Genomic DNA, 14,363 nt, shown 5'->3' with positions numbered 1-14,363 from the left:
TTGGAGCACAGGATTTAATTTTATAGTCAAGAAAATTGTTTGAATACGTCTGAGTAAAAATTTATTTTACATATGTAGAGTGGTTTAACCATTTAATAATTAAATAATTTAGCAATTTAAGCCAAGTATTTTGATGTTTTAAAAAATATTTAAGTGTATCTTGATACATTCTGATTTTAGTGTCTTGTGTCTTGATAGGACCAGAATATTTATGAAAATAAAAATAAACCTAATAATCAGCACATGGCTCTAAATTTTCTTCCTGGGTACTTGTGAGTGATAATGTTAAAAACAGATCACTTTATGTGTTTTCTCTAGTCCTATTGGTGTAGAAAAATATTCTGCAATATGCTTATGCGTGTTATAAGGGAGGGATATTGTTAAATCTTTACTACATAATCAAGAATAAAGCTTTCCTGACAGTACTCATTGTCCTTATCTAGCTAACACTTTTAAAATGAAGTGGTTACTAGTGGTAAAAAGTTTTTAAAATGTTAAGTTTTCCTTCTAAATTACAGAGAGAGAAAGAATGTATATGTGTTTGGTTTTGAAAACTGGGAGAATATAAGAATTCTGGGTGGACACTGGAGTTTATAATATGTGAAAAGGAGTTTCTTCTATGGAAAGGAGGTTGGATTAATGATCAAAAGTTGGAGTACATTGACTTGTATATTTCCATTTCTTTAGAAATACACTGTAGCACATTGTCTTTGTAAGTAATATCTCCATAGGCATTATCTTCTTAAATATTTCATTTTTGCATTGACTCTTATAAGAGCAGTAGCAAGTTTTTCTGCATTTTATCAAAAGCTGAATTACCGAAATGCTTTACAGATTTCATGAGAGGTAAAAAAATTAATCTTATTAGATTATCTTTTGTAACCATTTATCCTGCCTAATGTTAAGATGCTGTTGTCTTGATGGGAGTTTTCTCATAGATTACTTCATGACGTCTTAATATTTTTGAATTGGGTGTTAGGTTCTTAGTATGAAATGCTTATGTACTTTCACAGGTATCAGCTTTATGGAAAACACAGTGATTGATATAATGTGGATTGTTAGCATAAAGAAGTTTCCTTTCTGTGATCCTGTACAGTTGTTACAGATATCTGTAATCTGACAGTTTATGAAATAAAATGAGAATTTACTTTTATCTAAAAAAATGTATTTTAATGAGCTGTGTTTGCGTTAAAGTATCTTATAATAAAATTGTAATTGATTGAAGAGAATCCATACTGTGTACCTTTTTGACACACATGGATTTTCTAGGATCGTTATAGTGATACAGCAGTAGGTTGACATGTTGTAAAATGTAATACCATATTACATAGTAAAATAAATGTCGTGATTCTTTCTTTTAAGCTTCAAAGTAAATTCACATTGTTTAGATACATTTAAATAATTTGTAATCATTTAGTAGAATTATATCTTTTCACTTAAAATTATATTGGGAATTTGAAGTCTTAAACTGGGAAGTTCAGTACAGAAATTTAAAAAGAAAGTTAATTCTAGCAATTATCATAGAAAAATTAGAAATTCAATGCTTAAATTGTTTACCCAGGTTACATGGTCAATGAGAAAATATACCTGTTTAGCTTCAAGCCAGAGTTGTTCTTTGAGATAATATTTATAAATAGGAATCTATTAGCAAATTAATTCCATTCATATTTGCCCTTATAAACTCTAATACTTTGTTTAACTGATATCAGTTTTTAATTATTGTTACTTAAGTTTATAACTGGAAAATAACATCTTTGGATTTTACAAGATTGATTATTTTAGTCTTGAAATTCCTAGTAGATGCCTAATCCCTGTTACTGGTTTTATAGATTGACATTTGTTAACTTACATGCAAAAAAATTTTGATTATATTTCATGACAGAACTATAGTACCTCAGTTACATAATTTACAATTTTTTTCCTGGTTTATAATCATTATTACAAGTTCTGTAGTCATTGGTGTGAATGCATTCACACTCATGCATGTGTATATGCCATGTATAAAAATGTTAAGACAAACATAGCCAGAAGAAATTTAAGTTGAACATATATGACACGTGTTTTGTTTCTGTGTAAAAATACATCGTGTTCATGTGAAGTTCTGTGGCATATCACGTTATTATTCTGATATTTCCAAAGAAAGACTGCATATATATGTATTCAAACCTTATTGATGATTGTTATTGTGATTTGGCTAGCATTTAACTTTGTCTTTTTTTTTTTTTTTTTTTTTTTGCTTTTCCTGAAGCACAAAATAGATGTAGGTGTAAGATACATGACTATAAGGAATATGTAAATAATGGTATGGTTCATGTAATTTAGGGGAACCTACAAATGTGTATTTAAGTTCTTGAGTTTTAACTTAGTCTATTATGTAAATATATGTTTATAGTTGATGGTATATAATGATTCTGGTAGACATCATTGATGTAAAAAATCAATGTAACTGAAATGTAAAATAAAATTACCTTATTTGACTCTGTGGTAAAAATTATTTGCCTTACATAGGATATTTAGATATACCTTTTTAGAAATGTCACTAATCTGATGTAACTAATGTATAATTAAGAGAATTGGCAATAGGAATAGTAGAGATAAAAGAGTCTTTAAACTGTTTGCCAAAATAATCTTAGATATATTTCTGGGAATAATGTTAACTTGGTAAATTTTCTAACATCAGTATGATAATTTTTAAATATCTCAAACATTATCGAAATTGCGTATGTATATATGTCGGAGATTTCCTTGTTTTGTGGGCAGTTGATTTAAAAGATGAAAATCATCTTATCAAGGTAAACATTTATCTTTTATTTAGAGCTCAAGTCACCCTTGGTATGATTTTTGTTCCTTGGGTGTATATTGGATTTATGAGTATTAACAAGAATATAGAGTAGAGGAAGTGCATGAATAACAATTTTTTTCTCTTCATGTATTAAGTACTTATGTAGCAACTAGCCTTTAAAGGCCTGTTTTAATTCTACAGCTCATCTTATTTGGGGATTGTTTTTTATATCAGGTTAAATGATATAAAAAATGATTGTTTTTTATATCATGTTAAATAATGCAGTTTCTGTTTATTAGTGTTTATGAAAAACTTTGCTTTAGTTAGGCTTCTTTCTATTCAGCAGTAACAACAAAACCTAAAGTGTTTGATAACATGTTGCTTACATCCACTCAACACTGTTCCAAATCTTGAGTCCTATGCCCTAAATAAATAGTATAAAGGGGAGGAAATTCCTAAGAATTCTACATAAAGTGAAGATACTGTATACAATATAATAAAAGAGCATTTAATCTGAATTGCTACACAGGTCTTAAAACAGTTGTATGGGAATGTATGGTCTGTTTCATGTGTATGTGCTGTTGAATGGACAAAAGCTTGTGGTTGACTGTGGTTAAAAATGTAAGGAAACTCCCTTTTAATAAGGTATAGAATTTCCCTGTTATTTTTTGAATCGTAACACATTAATCAAAATATATATCCAGTGAATTTCATAATCTTTTTGAAATGGCAAGAGATTATATTAAGGCATAAAATTTCATTATGTGAGACTTCTTTTAAAGATTTGTTTTAAGATATTAAACATCTCAGATTTGATGAAGAATTTTCACATGCTTTAGACAGTTAGCTTAGAATATTTTATTATTTAGAAAATACCAAGTATTGGAGTTCATTGTTATCTTTATTATGGGAGTTTTATGATTTTTTGGGGGGTGAGGAGAGGCAGAATTTTATCTATCTTCAGTGGAAGTTGCAGCGTTCATTGGTATAGGAGAAAAAATAGTACATTAAGGTAACCTATTGAGAAGTCTCTGCTTAAATTACCATTGGATCTGCTAGCACCTGATTAGTAATGTCTGACATGTGAGTGACTAGAAAAAGTAGTTATGCTTTGCCATAATTACAATTTTAGTATTTGCAGGAAGGATTTTTTTCACATTGAGTTGATGGCATTTGTCTATTTGGTCACATGTTTTTATATATTTTTAGTAGATGCTATAGAGGTAGACTGTTTTGGTGAATCCTTCATATAAAAATGTCTAAAGATTTTTGTTAGGTAATAGTATTTGCAGTTTTAATGCATTTGATGAGCTTTTGCATGACTTCACTATTGACTTAGAGTTGTCATATCTTAGTATCCTAGAACAAAGGTTAGAACAGTATGGAAGATTGGTATTTGTATGCTTTGGAGAGGGATTTGAGATGTTACCCTGTTTTGCCGTCAATTTTCAAGTATGCACGGGTGCATCATTAATCATGAGAAATGCAAAAATAAATAATATAGTCCCATTGGATTTTTTTCTATGAATACTTACCTTTTCCTTTTTTTAAAATATATATATACAGTTGAGGTATTTAGGTAACCCCTAACCTTTTGCTTCAACAAAGAAGTACAGTATAAAAATATTACCACAGTTTTCATGTGAGCAGCTCTTGAATCGGGGGGAGGGGGAAAGCCCTCTAGATGAATATTTGTTGAAAAAAAAAGTTGTGATACAGAATGTCTTAACTCAGCCTCAGTACAGTACTTGAGGACCACCAGTGTGTAAAATTGAAAGCACATGAATTTTGAAGCACTAGAAAAGGTTTGTAATTGATTAGCGCTGCTTTAAAGTATTGGAGTACAGTGAGTTTTGATTTGTGAATGGTTCTATTCAATAAAGATTAATTCTGTGTGTTTGATAAAATCTTAGTGCCTTCAATGAGTTAGCTCCCCCCGCCCCTGCAGTTTATTTAACCATCAAATATTTCAGTGTTCTTTTAACAAACTGGAACATTTCTATCTTACTGAATTTAACTTTAGCATGACTGATTTAAACAAGTCAAACTATCAGTTGTTAGCTGGAAGAGTGTAATTGAATAAATTAATATTTTGTTCTTTTAAAATAACTAAAATATATCATAATGTAATCATGTATATTTCATGCCTTGTGATATAGAGACGGATTGATCAGGAGAGTCACACAGACCAGCCGGATCTTTTTCCACAATTTCTTTTCAGTGTTTTAGATTTCAAAACATCTTTTAAAAATAAAAACTAAAAATCTTTAACAGTTTGTAATGTAAAATTAGGATTATTATAATTTAAAATAATTTATATGAGTCTTTGGGAATTACTTTTACATTTTTAGCTTTTGATATGTGTTAGAGTGATTTTCTGTGTTTGTTCTTAACTTTGTAATTCTGCTCCCTAGTTTTGGAATTTAGCTCTGTATTTTAAAAAGAGGCTATAAAACTTTGTCACTACTAAATCTTGAAACTATAAATATATTATTGATATGGACCACAACTGCTGTTTTGGAAATCAGTGTTCACACATCATGTTCAAGCAGTTACAAAGATTTTATGTAGATAATCAGTCAGCTGATATATTTTCATGAGTCATTAATTTTAAGATACTCTATGAGTCACATCTGTGATTTTCAGCAAGCTATATTTATGATAAATGATGGACAGATTTTGAGTAGTACAGACTGAAAATTTTTGATTAACTCAAAGTGAAGTATGCTGAGAGATCAAGGACACAGACATACTCTGTTTCTCTAGCGTGTGTGTGCGCGCGCACACACACACACCACTCATTGTATTTGAGGTGAAGCAGTTGTTAATGTGTGCTTTGTACCTCACCTAGGAAAATCCTAAACTTTCTTTTTAACTATTTTACAAAATTGGGGCACATACTTAAGACGTTTCATTAGGTGGCGGTGATAATCATTATATAAAAATCTAAAGCCTGAAGTGAGGTTTTAGGCTTTGCATAGATTATAGAATGGGGAAATGTTTGCAATGTGATAACATATACATGATGTCCACTACTCACCTGTAATTAGTCTGAGGTAGTGGGTTGACGTTAAGTTCTCTATTCAGGCTTCAAGATACTGTTTAGGGGCTGGCGGGGAGGGAAGGTGCAGCCCACTTTTCAAAAGAGGAAGAATTGGTTGTAATGTTGGAAAAAAAAAAAGGTTCACTACCATGCCTTGCTTAGAATCCTGTCAAGTTTTGGAAATTTTGAATAGTTATTAAGAATGTTACAGAAGTATAAGATCCCTGTTATGATAGAATAAGAAGCAGTTTAATATATTCTTTGTGAGAATTTTAACATATTCTTCATGATAACTTTACTTCTAATACCGAAGAATTTTTTGAAACTTGTGTTGTTCCTGATCTGGTTTTTAAAATGTGTTTAAAATGAATAGTTAAACAGAGTGATAACGTGAAAGAGTAACTTAACTGCCTCTGTTATCCCTCCCTGATATCTCTGTTATCCCTGTTTCAAGTTATCCCTCTGTGTAACAGTAGTTTTAACTATTCTTTTTCCTTTTATCTCTTGGGTAGTAGTAACAAAACTTTTGATGTATAAGCTATAATTATGCTATGTGTTGTAATGTAGTCTAGCTGTATTTATGTCCTGCTTCCTTAATATAGAAGTTTTTAGAGTAATACTTGGTACCCATCATTAAAATTTTAAATTAATCTGTGATTATTATATTGTATATATTATAACTGAGGGGGCCCACTTACAGCTATTGAGGGAGTCACTACAGCAATTTTACATTTTTTTGTGAAATACAAGGTACATTTCCTCACCCTGTAAGAGAAACCATTTTTTCTCCCTTCAGGTTTAATTATTTCTGTTTGACCTAAACTGAGACTGATCCTCTAGTAGTATCCAGTTAAAATGTGTGAAGTAGGAGGAGTAAAGGAAACTCCAGTCATTAGTTGTAAGTTAAAAGCAGAGTTAATAATAGATGTACACAGCAAGAAGGTTTATTTTAATGGATATAAGAAAAATTTTTGAAAACTTGCCTTGTAGTTGGAACATGTTGGACATCATAAAGAGAATCTTGTAAGTGTGTTTAGATATTTTGCTATAATAACACATCAGCTGATGAATGTTAAAGTCATTTACATATCTGTATCAACAGTAACTTGAAATTAAATATTAAGGGACAAGATTATGCCTACTTCTTTTAAAGTCCAGCATGGTTTAATAGTTGTGGCTTTTAAAAATCATACAGGGTATCCTTATGGAGCTTTATTTTTCATGAGACTAAACAGCAGTTATTCATTTTGGTAGGTCCAAGAATGTGATTAAAAGAATCTTAGACGTTTCAGTGTTTGCTGTGTGTTTATAACAAGGTCTATGGATAACAGTGTGTAGATGTAAAATTAAAATTACATAGAAAAATGCAGTTGCATGTAAGTTTTAAAATACTTCCATGAACTTTTTAATATCCTGGGCAACTATAAAGATCTTTTAAAAATGGCTGTGATGTGCTTATCATAATTTTATTTCAGCTGAATGTATACTTATATAAAGTTGTTTAGAAACAAACTTATTTAGATAGGATACAGTTTGAATTTATAAGTAGATTTCTTTTAGTTGAGCTGGTTAAACTGTTAACTGTACTACAGGTTTATTTCTGTGTTATACATGGTAGACCATAACGTTGAGATAATTCTGTGGTCTGTTATTTTGTAAAAATGCTTCCTTTTTGAAGTTTGCTCAAATATTGGGAGCTGCCGGAGTCAATAATTTATAATGCTTTGATTAATTTAGGATCTGACTTTTCTTCTGGTGAGGGTTAATGAGAGTATTAAACTGTTTCTTTTACTGTTTTCATATCCTCACCTCTATAACTCTAGAAAACATTTTGATCAATGTGAGATAATTTAATTTTGTCTATTTCAAGTCATTACTTTGAAAATTAGATACATTACAGATACCAAATGCAAATATATACAGAAATTTCATTTTTCAATTCTTAATGCAACAAGATAGCATAATTAGGATCTTTAATATACTATTTGGAAAAGCTAGCAGTTTATCAAAGAATCATACCTTTATGTTTAACAGGTTCATATCTTACAGGATTTTAAAAATGGTAACACTTACCCCAAAAGAAGTTTTGCTGACATGGTGTCACTGTGCTGAAGAGGCTGTTTGATGCCATAGTCCCTCCTTTTTTTTTCAGATAGAACTTGTACCCTCTGTTGTAAATACTGCTTGCAGCCTTAAACTGAAAATACAAACCATACCCAAACCTTGTTTTAGTTTTACAGTATGCCTGGAGTACATAGACTTTATATTTATTTTTTTCTGTCAAGAAATTATGTAGCTGGTAACATGTGAAAAGCAAAGAAACAAAACAAAAAGAGAATGAGCAAATATTTGAAGGACCTACTATTACTGCATAGACTGTGGTTAGAGAGCACTCACTGACTCTGTTGGTCTCGGTGGCTGGTAGTGACCTGCGGAGATTAACCATTTAAAAACCAGAGACTTCTTGCTGTCCTCCTGGAGAAAGTTTGCACCGCACTTGTGGTTCTGTGGTTGTTTGTGAGGCGAATGAAGCATTCACACAATCCAAAAAAGCAAAAGCTTTAAAACTCCTTTTTTTTGCAAGCACTATTACTGGAGAGGCAGAATCATGTGGTTTGTGACCTCACAGTACTCTTAAGTAAAGTGGGACTGCCTACCACTGTGGCTTTTCCCCCTTGCTCTTTCTCTCTCTCTCTTTCTCTCACAAAAGGCTTGTGGTAAGGCCTTTCCTGGCATCCAGAAGGATATAGCTTTTTAATTTTTGTGACTCATGAGGATTTGGATAGAATACAAATGCTGAAGGAGCCCAAACTCCTGTAAGGTTAAGCATTTGTAGAGCAGAGCTCTGCAGTTAAGGGCTTTCCTTTCTACTGCCCGCTCAACCTCTGCCTTTTTGCCTCCTCTTTTTAGTTCATTATTGTGTCTGTGGAAGAATGAACAAAATTGGCTCAAGAGTCTGTGTGAAATTCTGAACAACAGTGATGATTTACAATAATTCACATCTTTGGACTGTATCACATTCTGGGGTCTGCTTCATATTTGCTGGGTGGCTGGATTCCTTCTGTTTTCCTTTTTCTTGTCTTCTTAAACTTGTGAATCTGTAACTCATTGTAAAAAAAAAAAAAAGTTTACCTTAAGGTTTGGTTGCAAACTGCTTGCTAGGCTTGACTATAATTGGCTGTCATGAAAGTGTTAGTCTGGGCATTCTTTTACAAATTTTAAATCACGTCTGTCTAGTTTATTATCAATCTATTAGATGGCGGCCTTTACATTAAAGATTAAATGTAATGTTTCATGTATACCATTATCTCATGCCTAGTTTGAAGATCTTAAAAAAATGAATGACAGGGATTGTAATATAGTTTATTGGATGAATCTTAGTTTTCTTTATGATTGTAATATTTTTTGTCTTTCATGGAAGTGTATTCAGTTTATATAGTTCTTTAAGTAGTTTAGACATTAATAGAGTTTCTGATAGCAGATCTTCTATAAAGTAAAATGCTTATGTTATAATGTAGATTGTTCAGTATTTGATACTATGAGCTTAGAATAGAGTGGGTTAACAGAAGCTATGTATTTTTTTGTTTCTAATGGAAGCTTTGAAATAAATTACAAAATGCTGTGTGTAGTAAGGAATAATGCCCACAGACAGAGTATGTTAGTCGTCTCGATTTGCTAATTCTGATTCAGAAGAAAATTGGAAACATCTTTGGGAAACTATCTCCTTTTTTGCCCCTTTGGACAAGTATGTATAGAACTCATTTTCTTATTAGGATGATTATATATCATAGGCAGTGAATTTTATATTTATGAATAGAGCTTCCTGTTTTCATCAGTTGGGAGCGATGGAGTATTTTTCAACAAAAATTATAAAGGCGAACAGACCAATTTTCTAGGCATTTTTTTGCCATTTATCCATGCCACTCTAAATCTGCATGTTAGACTTCTTCCTAGTGTGACAGTAACTAGGAGTGGCATAAAGTAAATGGGGTGGGCGGAGACAGTGAATTACAAAAGATTATTTGGAATGTACAAGGAGGTAAGGGCTAGGGAGACAGGAGGGTGTTAGAACTAAAATATCCCTGTGTTCTTCCTAGTGCTATTCTTTATCTGCTTTTGGTTCATATTAGATCACAATAACTGTACAAATATGTTCATAAGTTTCTTTACAGAAAATTTGATTTTCCCAAAATACACTGGTAGGGTATGGGAATGATTCTAGTCCTTTATTTTTCAAATGTCCAGAACCTTTTCAGAATAAACTTTTAGTGATAAAAAACCAGAAATACATTTTGGTGTTTTATTTTAACTATGGATTTATCATGCCTTATTGTATGTGTAAACAGATTTTACATTGAAAGGTAAAAGCGTTCATTTAACATGCAGTTATTCATGTTTTCTCTTTTATAAATAAGTCGTATCCATATTATGTGTATCTCTAATTAGTATCCAAAGTAAACAAAAGGAGGGTTTTGTCCTTATAGCTTGTGGGATTTCCAAACATAGTTTCATGTGTACCTATAATAGCAGAATCACTTAATTGAAAATATGTAGGTAGCTGCTGTAGTATGATCAGCAAATGGTTTTCTTCTTTTCAAATAAGCTTATAGTTTCTACATTAGCATTCACTGAAACATCTTACAAACCCAACATTTTGCTATTTTCTTCCTTAAAATCTTCTTTATGTAAACTTTGGCTCTTCAAATGGACCTGATAAGAATTTAAGTAATTTTTAACATCTATTTGTCATTTAATTACCTGTTCACTTTTTGCAGGTAGTCCTCCTGCATGTAATTTTTGGACCAGGATTATTATTCTTAACACATGAGAGTTTAGTAGATATTGTTATATATGCACTTTTTGTCCTGTGTGAGGCCTATCAAATTCTAGCAGGAGAAAGATAGTGAAATCATGTGCTTTAAGTTAGTATATTCATTATCCACATGAATTTTTTTCCTAAAATGAAAATATATCCTCTTTGGAGCAAATGTTACTTTGTTGTAAAAATTTAAAAAACAATGATAACTGGGGCACATTTGATAATTGGTACACATTTGATAACAGTGTGTTTCATTAGAAATAGCTTACTACACGTGGTGAAGAGATACTGATTTAGAAAAGTCAATGCAAATAAAGCTCTTGATTATAGATTTATACCATGGTTATAATCAGAAATTGAGAACCACAGATTTATTTTTATTTTTATTTTTGCTTTTTAAAGACCCATAAAATTTTATCCTCTTTGGGGACATGTTAGTATTTGCTGTTTTGAAGTAAGCAACAAGTTTAGGTATACTGTATAAATCACATACTTTAATGCCACGGAAATGAAATACAGTTTTGATCTTGAAATCAATTTCAAAGAAAAAAAGTTGTTGGTATCTTGCTTCTCCATTGCTTTGTGGTGAATAAAATGTGTTAGAATTGGTTGAACTTCTGAAAATACCAAGGTATTTGTGTTTAAATGCTATGTGTGTCTTCATTGTAACCATTTGAGTAATTTTTTATTTTCTTAACTAATGATCATATTTTAATACGTTAGTTTTACTTTATCAATATTGTGCTCATTTCTATGCATTTTTTAAGGATTATTTTAGACTTACTTGCTGCTAACTCTATTCTTTTATTTGCTGCTAATTCTTTGAAAAAAAAAGGAGAAAATGGTTTGATGGAGGAATTTTTAAACTGTAGAAGTCCTAATTTGGCTTAAAATGTTCTGATTATGAGGTTTTACGAAGGAAGTTTTTAATTTATTGTTTCATCTTGGTATGTGACTGTTTCTTATTTTACTTTTTTTTTGACAATTTTTCTTTTTTTTGGATTTGATGTATAGCTGTTTAAGCTTACACGGGATCTATTTGGCCTTATATTGACTACTTCTGTTAGTAAAATATGTATAGTTTCATCTGTTAAATTATGGGGCCTGTGCAGTATTCCATTTCCTTGTTTAATGGGGTATATGTTTATGTACACAACTGCATGCACATTTGTCTTATTGTGTATGTATACAAGGCATTGTTTTGTAGTACTTTTTGTAATGAGAGCATTTTTCTCAGTTTATGTTAATTAGATCAGGTAAAAACCCAAACTAGCACCATTTCCCTGATTGTTTGAACAACTTCATTTGATTAGTTTTAGCAGCTGTCTAAATGTGAGATTATCTGGAAATTGGATGCCAGAAGAGAAAATGCTAAGTCAATCTCTCCCGCCTTCCCTCCCTCCCTCTCCCTCTCTCTCTCCCTCTACCAATCTCTCTCCCTCTACCTGTCTCCCCTATTCCTCCTCTTTCCCTTTCTTTCTCCTTCAGGCTTTTTTGGTTTCTCTTCCTTTTTTCCCTCATTTCTATACAGCCTCAAAGTAGATTCTTAAGTTCTAGTAGGGGATATTGACATTTATCCTCACTAATGAATACTCGGTAGATTTGGAGCTCTTAACATTCATTACAAATTGTTATATTCTAATATGTAATGCCTCAGTTGTTAGATAGTATTGGCATCTGATTATAGAGACTTAATTTCTTTCAGCTGTTTTTAATTGTTTCTTGAATCCTTTTATGCTAATTTACTTTAATACATTGTTCACATAGTATTAACACTTTAATTATGAGGATTACTTTGTTTTTTTCTTTGATTATTCTTTGAAGTGCAGAGTGATCCATACTTGTTTAATGTAGCTGTATAAGTAATTCATGTTTCTTGTAATTATTAGAACAATTCATCTTTGAATGCTGTCATTTTTGTAATAATAAGAAAAGGCGAGAACTTGCAGAAAATATGGGAAACATGCTCATATGACAGCTGAGGATGTGGCTAGACTAAAGCAGGAAACTACTACCCACAATGCAATGTTACATACACTACCACTTAATAAAATTTATATCAAACATGCTACTGACAAAACCAAAGAAAAATAATATCCCAGCTATGCTATTTAACGTATCTAGGGAGAAGTGAAAGTAATCTTTTTAGAACCTTTGTACTTAGAGAATATAGTAAATGAAACTGTAGGACATTATTGTATATGTTGGAGCACTGCTGTAACTTTGTGCTATGGAACATGGCTGTAGGTAAAACTGTCCTATAATGAGAATCTTTTGTATATTAGCTTTCTTGGAAAAGGTACAAAAGGAAAATCTCCTCTCTTTCAATTGAACTCTTTTAGTATTAAATAGGATTAGAGGATATTATCACTTGGAAAAATAAGTTAAATTTTGAGATATTCATTGTCATTATCTAAACTTTTAATATAGTCATGTATATTTCGTTACAATTTGTTTTAAGATGTCTTTTATTGCCAAGTTGGGGGTGGGACTTGAATTGTCCACTGAGGCATATTTCTTTTTCAAGTAATTGTTTTTCTTGCTCTTTATTTATGTTAATGGCTTGCTCCATCAGTCTATGTGCTTTACTGTAGGGAGGTTATTCTAAAGCAAAAATGTGAACTGCTTTTATAATGTGGTTGAAAAACATGTTAAGGCATCATCTAAAAAAATCGGGTTTTAATATATTTAAGGTTTCCGTTTATAAATCTTAATCCACTGTGCTGTTAGCTGTCAGACTTCAGCAATTTTGATGAAGTTAGTAACTTAATAATTTAGATGAATTTTGAGGTTTATAAAGGAGGTTGTTGAAGGTTTAACCGAACATAATAGAGTTTTTGAATTGATAACTAATGTATACAAGTTTAGTTAGAGGAAGAATAGAGAAGATTGTAAGTTAGTGTTACTTATGAAGGATTCCCCTCTGAGCATTCCAGTATGTAAATTGTCAGTGTTTTGTTTCACAACCGGCACAGTAATTGTCATCTCATAATTTAAACATGAATATCATCGTATGTCTGTCTGTATCTCTATTAAGGATGATTTGCTTAATTGTTTGAAGTTTTTTCTCCTTTAGAAACTGCTTATCAATAACAGCTGTAGCACTGTGGCTTTTCTCCATGGACTCGTGGTGGTCTTTGGAACAACGTTCTTCAACTTTGACAGGTGAGACAGAGGCTCTCCAGTGCCACTGCTTTTGGATGAATCTAACTGTGGTTGGAGAAAGTGCATCTTGCCAAAATATATGGGCGAGACCACACACAGCCTTTAAAATAGTTATTGTAGGCTTATTTTTAGGAATACATGTCTTGACAGTTCTTTTATTTGCATGCCAGTTTCATTACTGTGTATAGATTTTTCATTGGTTTCAGTAAAGGTGATCGCAGATTTAGGTCTCTATTTGTTAGGCCTTGTGTATAACTTATGCTGGAAAATACCTTGAGTTCAAGCATAATTAACAATATAGAAAATATATTGAAAATGAAGCGCTAGAATACTGATCTTTTTGTTTTTATATATTTGACAGTATTCCCATTGGAAATCTCAATTTCTCAGAAAGCATAGCAGTGAAAACTTGCACTAATTTTACTTTTAAGATTAAGGAAGTCAGGAAAGAAATGTTAAAATATTCTTATATTTTAATTATATTAATATTAGAAAATTATAAAAGTATGCATTTTTATAATATTTGTATAATAAAGCATTGTTTAAAATGTAGG

General features: G+C 31.3%; 2 protein-coding genes across 9 annotated transcripts in view; one reads left to right on the top strand and one right to left on the bottom strand.

Moving 5' to 3' along the window:
* The window catches only part of RUNX2 (RUNX family transcription factor 2), a 344,752-nt gene extending 333,573 nt beyond the window's left edge, over positions 1 to 11,179 (bottom strand). For 2 of the 6 annotated variants that reach the window (XM_004044126.5, XM_063707640.1), the window contains exons 1-2: positions 8,223 to 8,439; positions 7,899 to 8,022 (exon numbers count right to left, since the gene is read on the bottom strand). In XM_004044126.5, coding sequence (XP_004044174.1) covers positions 7,899 to 8,022; positions 8,223 to 8,360 — 262 coding nt within the window. In that variant the 5' untranslated portion in view covers positions 8,361 to 8,439. Of the gene's footprint in view, positions 1 to 7,898 lie in introns of all 6 variants that reach the window. The other 4 variants (XM_063707637.1, XM_063707639.1, XM_063707638.1 and 1 more) reach the window with 3 other exon arrangements.
* The window catches only part of SUPT3H (SPT3 homolog, SAGA and STAGA complex component), a 557,715-nt gene that overhangs the window by 41,451 nt on the left and 501,901 nt on the right, over positions 1 to 14,363 (top strand). Inside the window, exon 1 of one of the 3 annotated variants that reach the window (XM_031012450.3) lies at positions 13,720 to 13,809. The exons of the other annotated variants lie outside the window; for them this stretch is intronic. The gene's annotated coding sequence lies outside the window, so the exon portion shown is untranslated. Of the gene's footprint in view, positions 1 to 13,719; positions 13,810 to 14,363 lie in introns of those variants that run through there. 3 annotated transcript variants of the gene reach the window in all.

The sequence above is a fragment of the Gorilla gorilla genome, chromosome 5 (genome assembly GCF_029281585.2).
Source record: "Gorilla gorilla gorilla isolate KB3781 chromosome 5, NHGRI_mGorGor1-v2.1_pri, whole genome shotgun sequence".
Classification (NCBI taxonomy): domain Eukaryota; kingdom Metazoa; phylum Chordata; class Mammalia; order Primates; family Hominidae; genus Gorilla; species Gorilla gorilla.
Note: the sequence above shows the minus strand (reverse complement) of the source record. Positions and strands in the feature narration are given on the sequence as shown.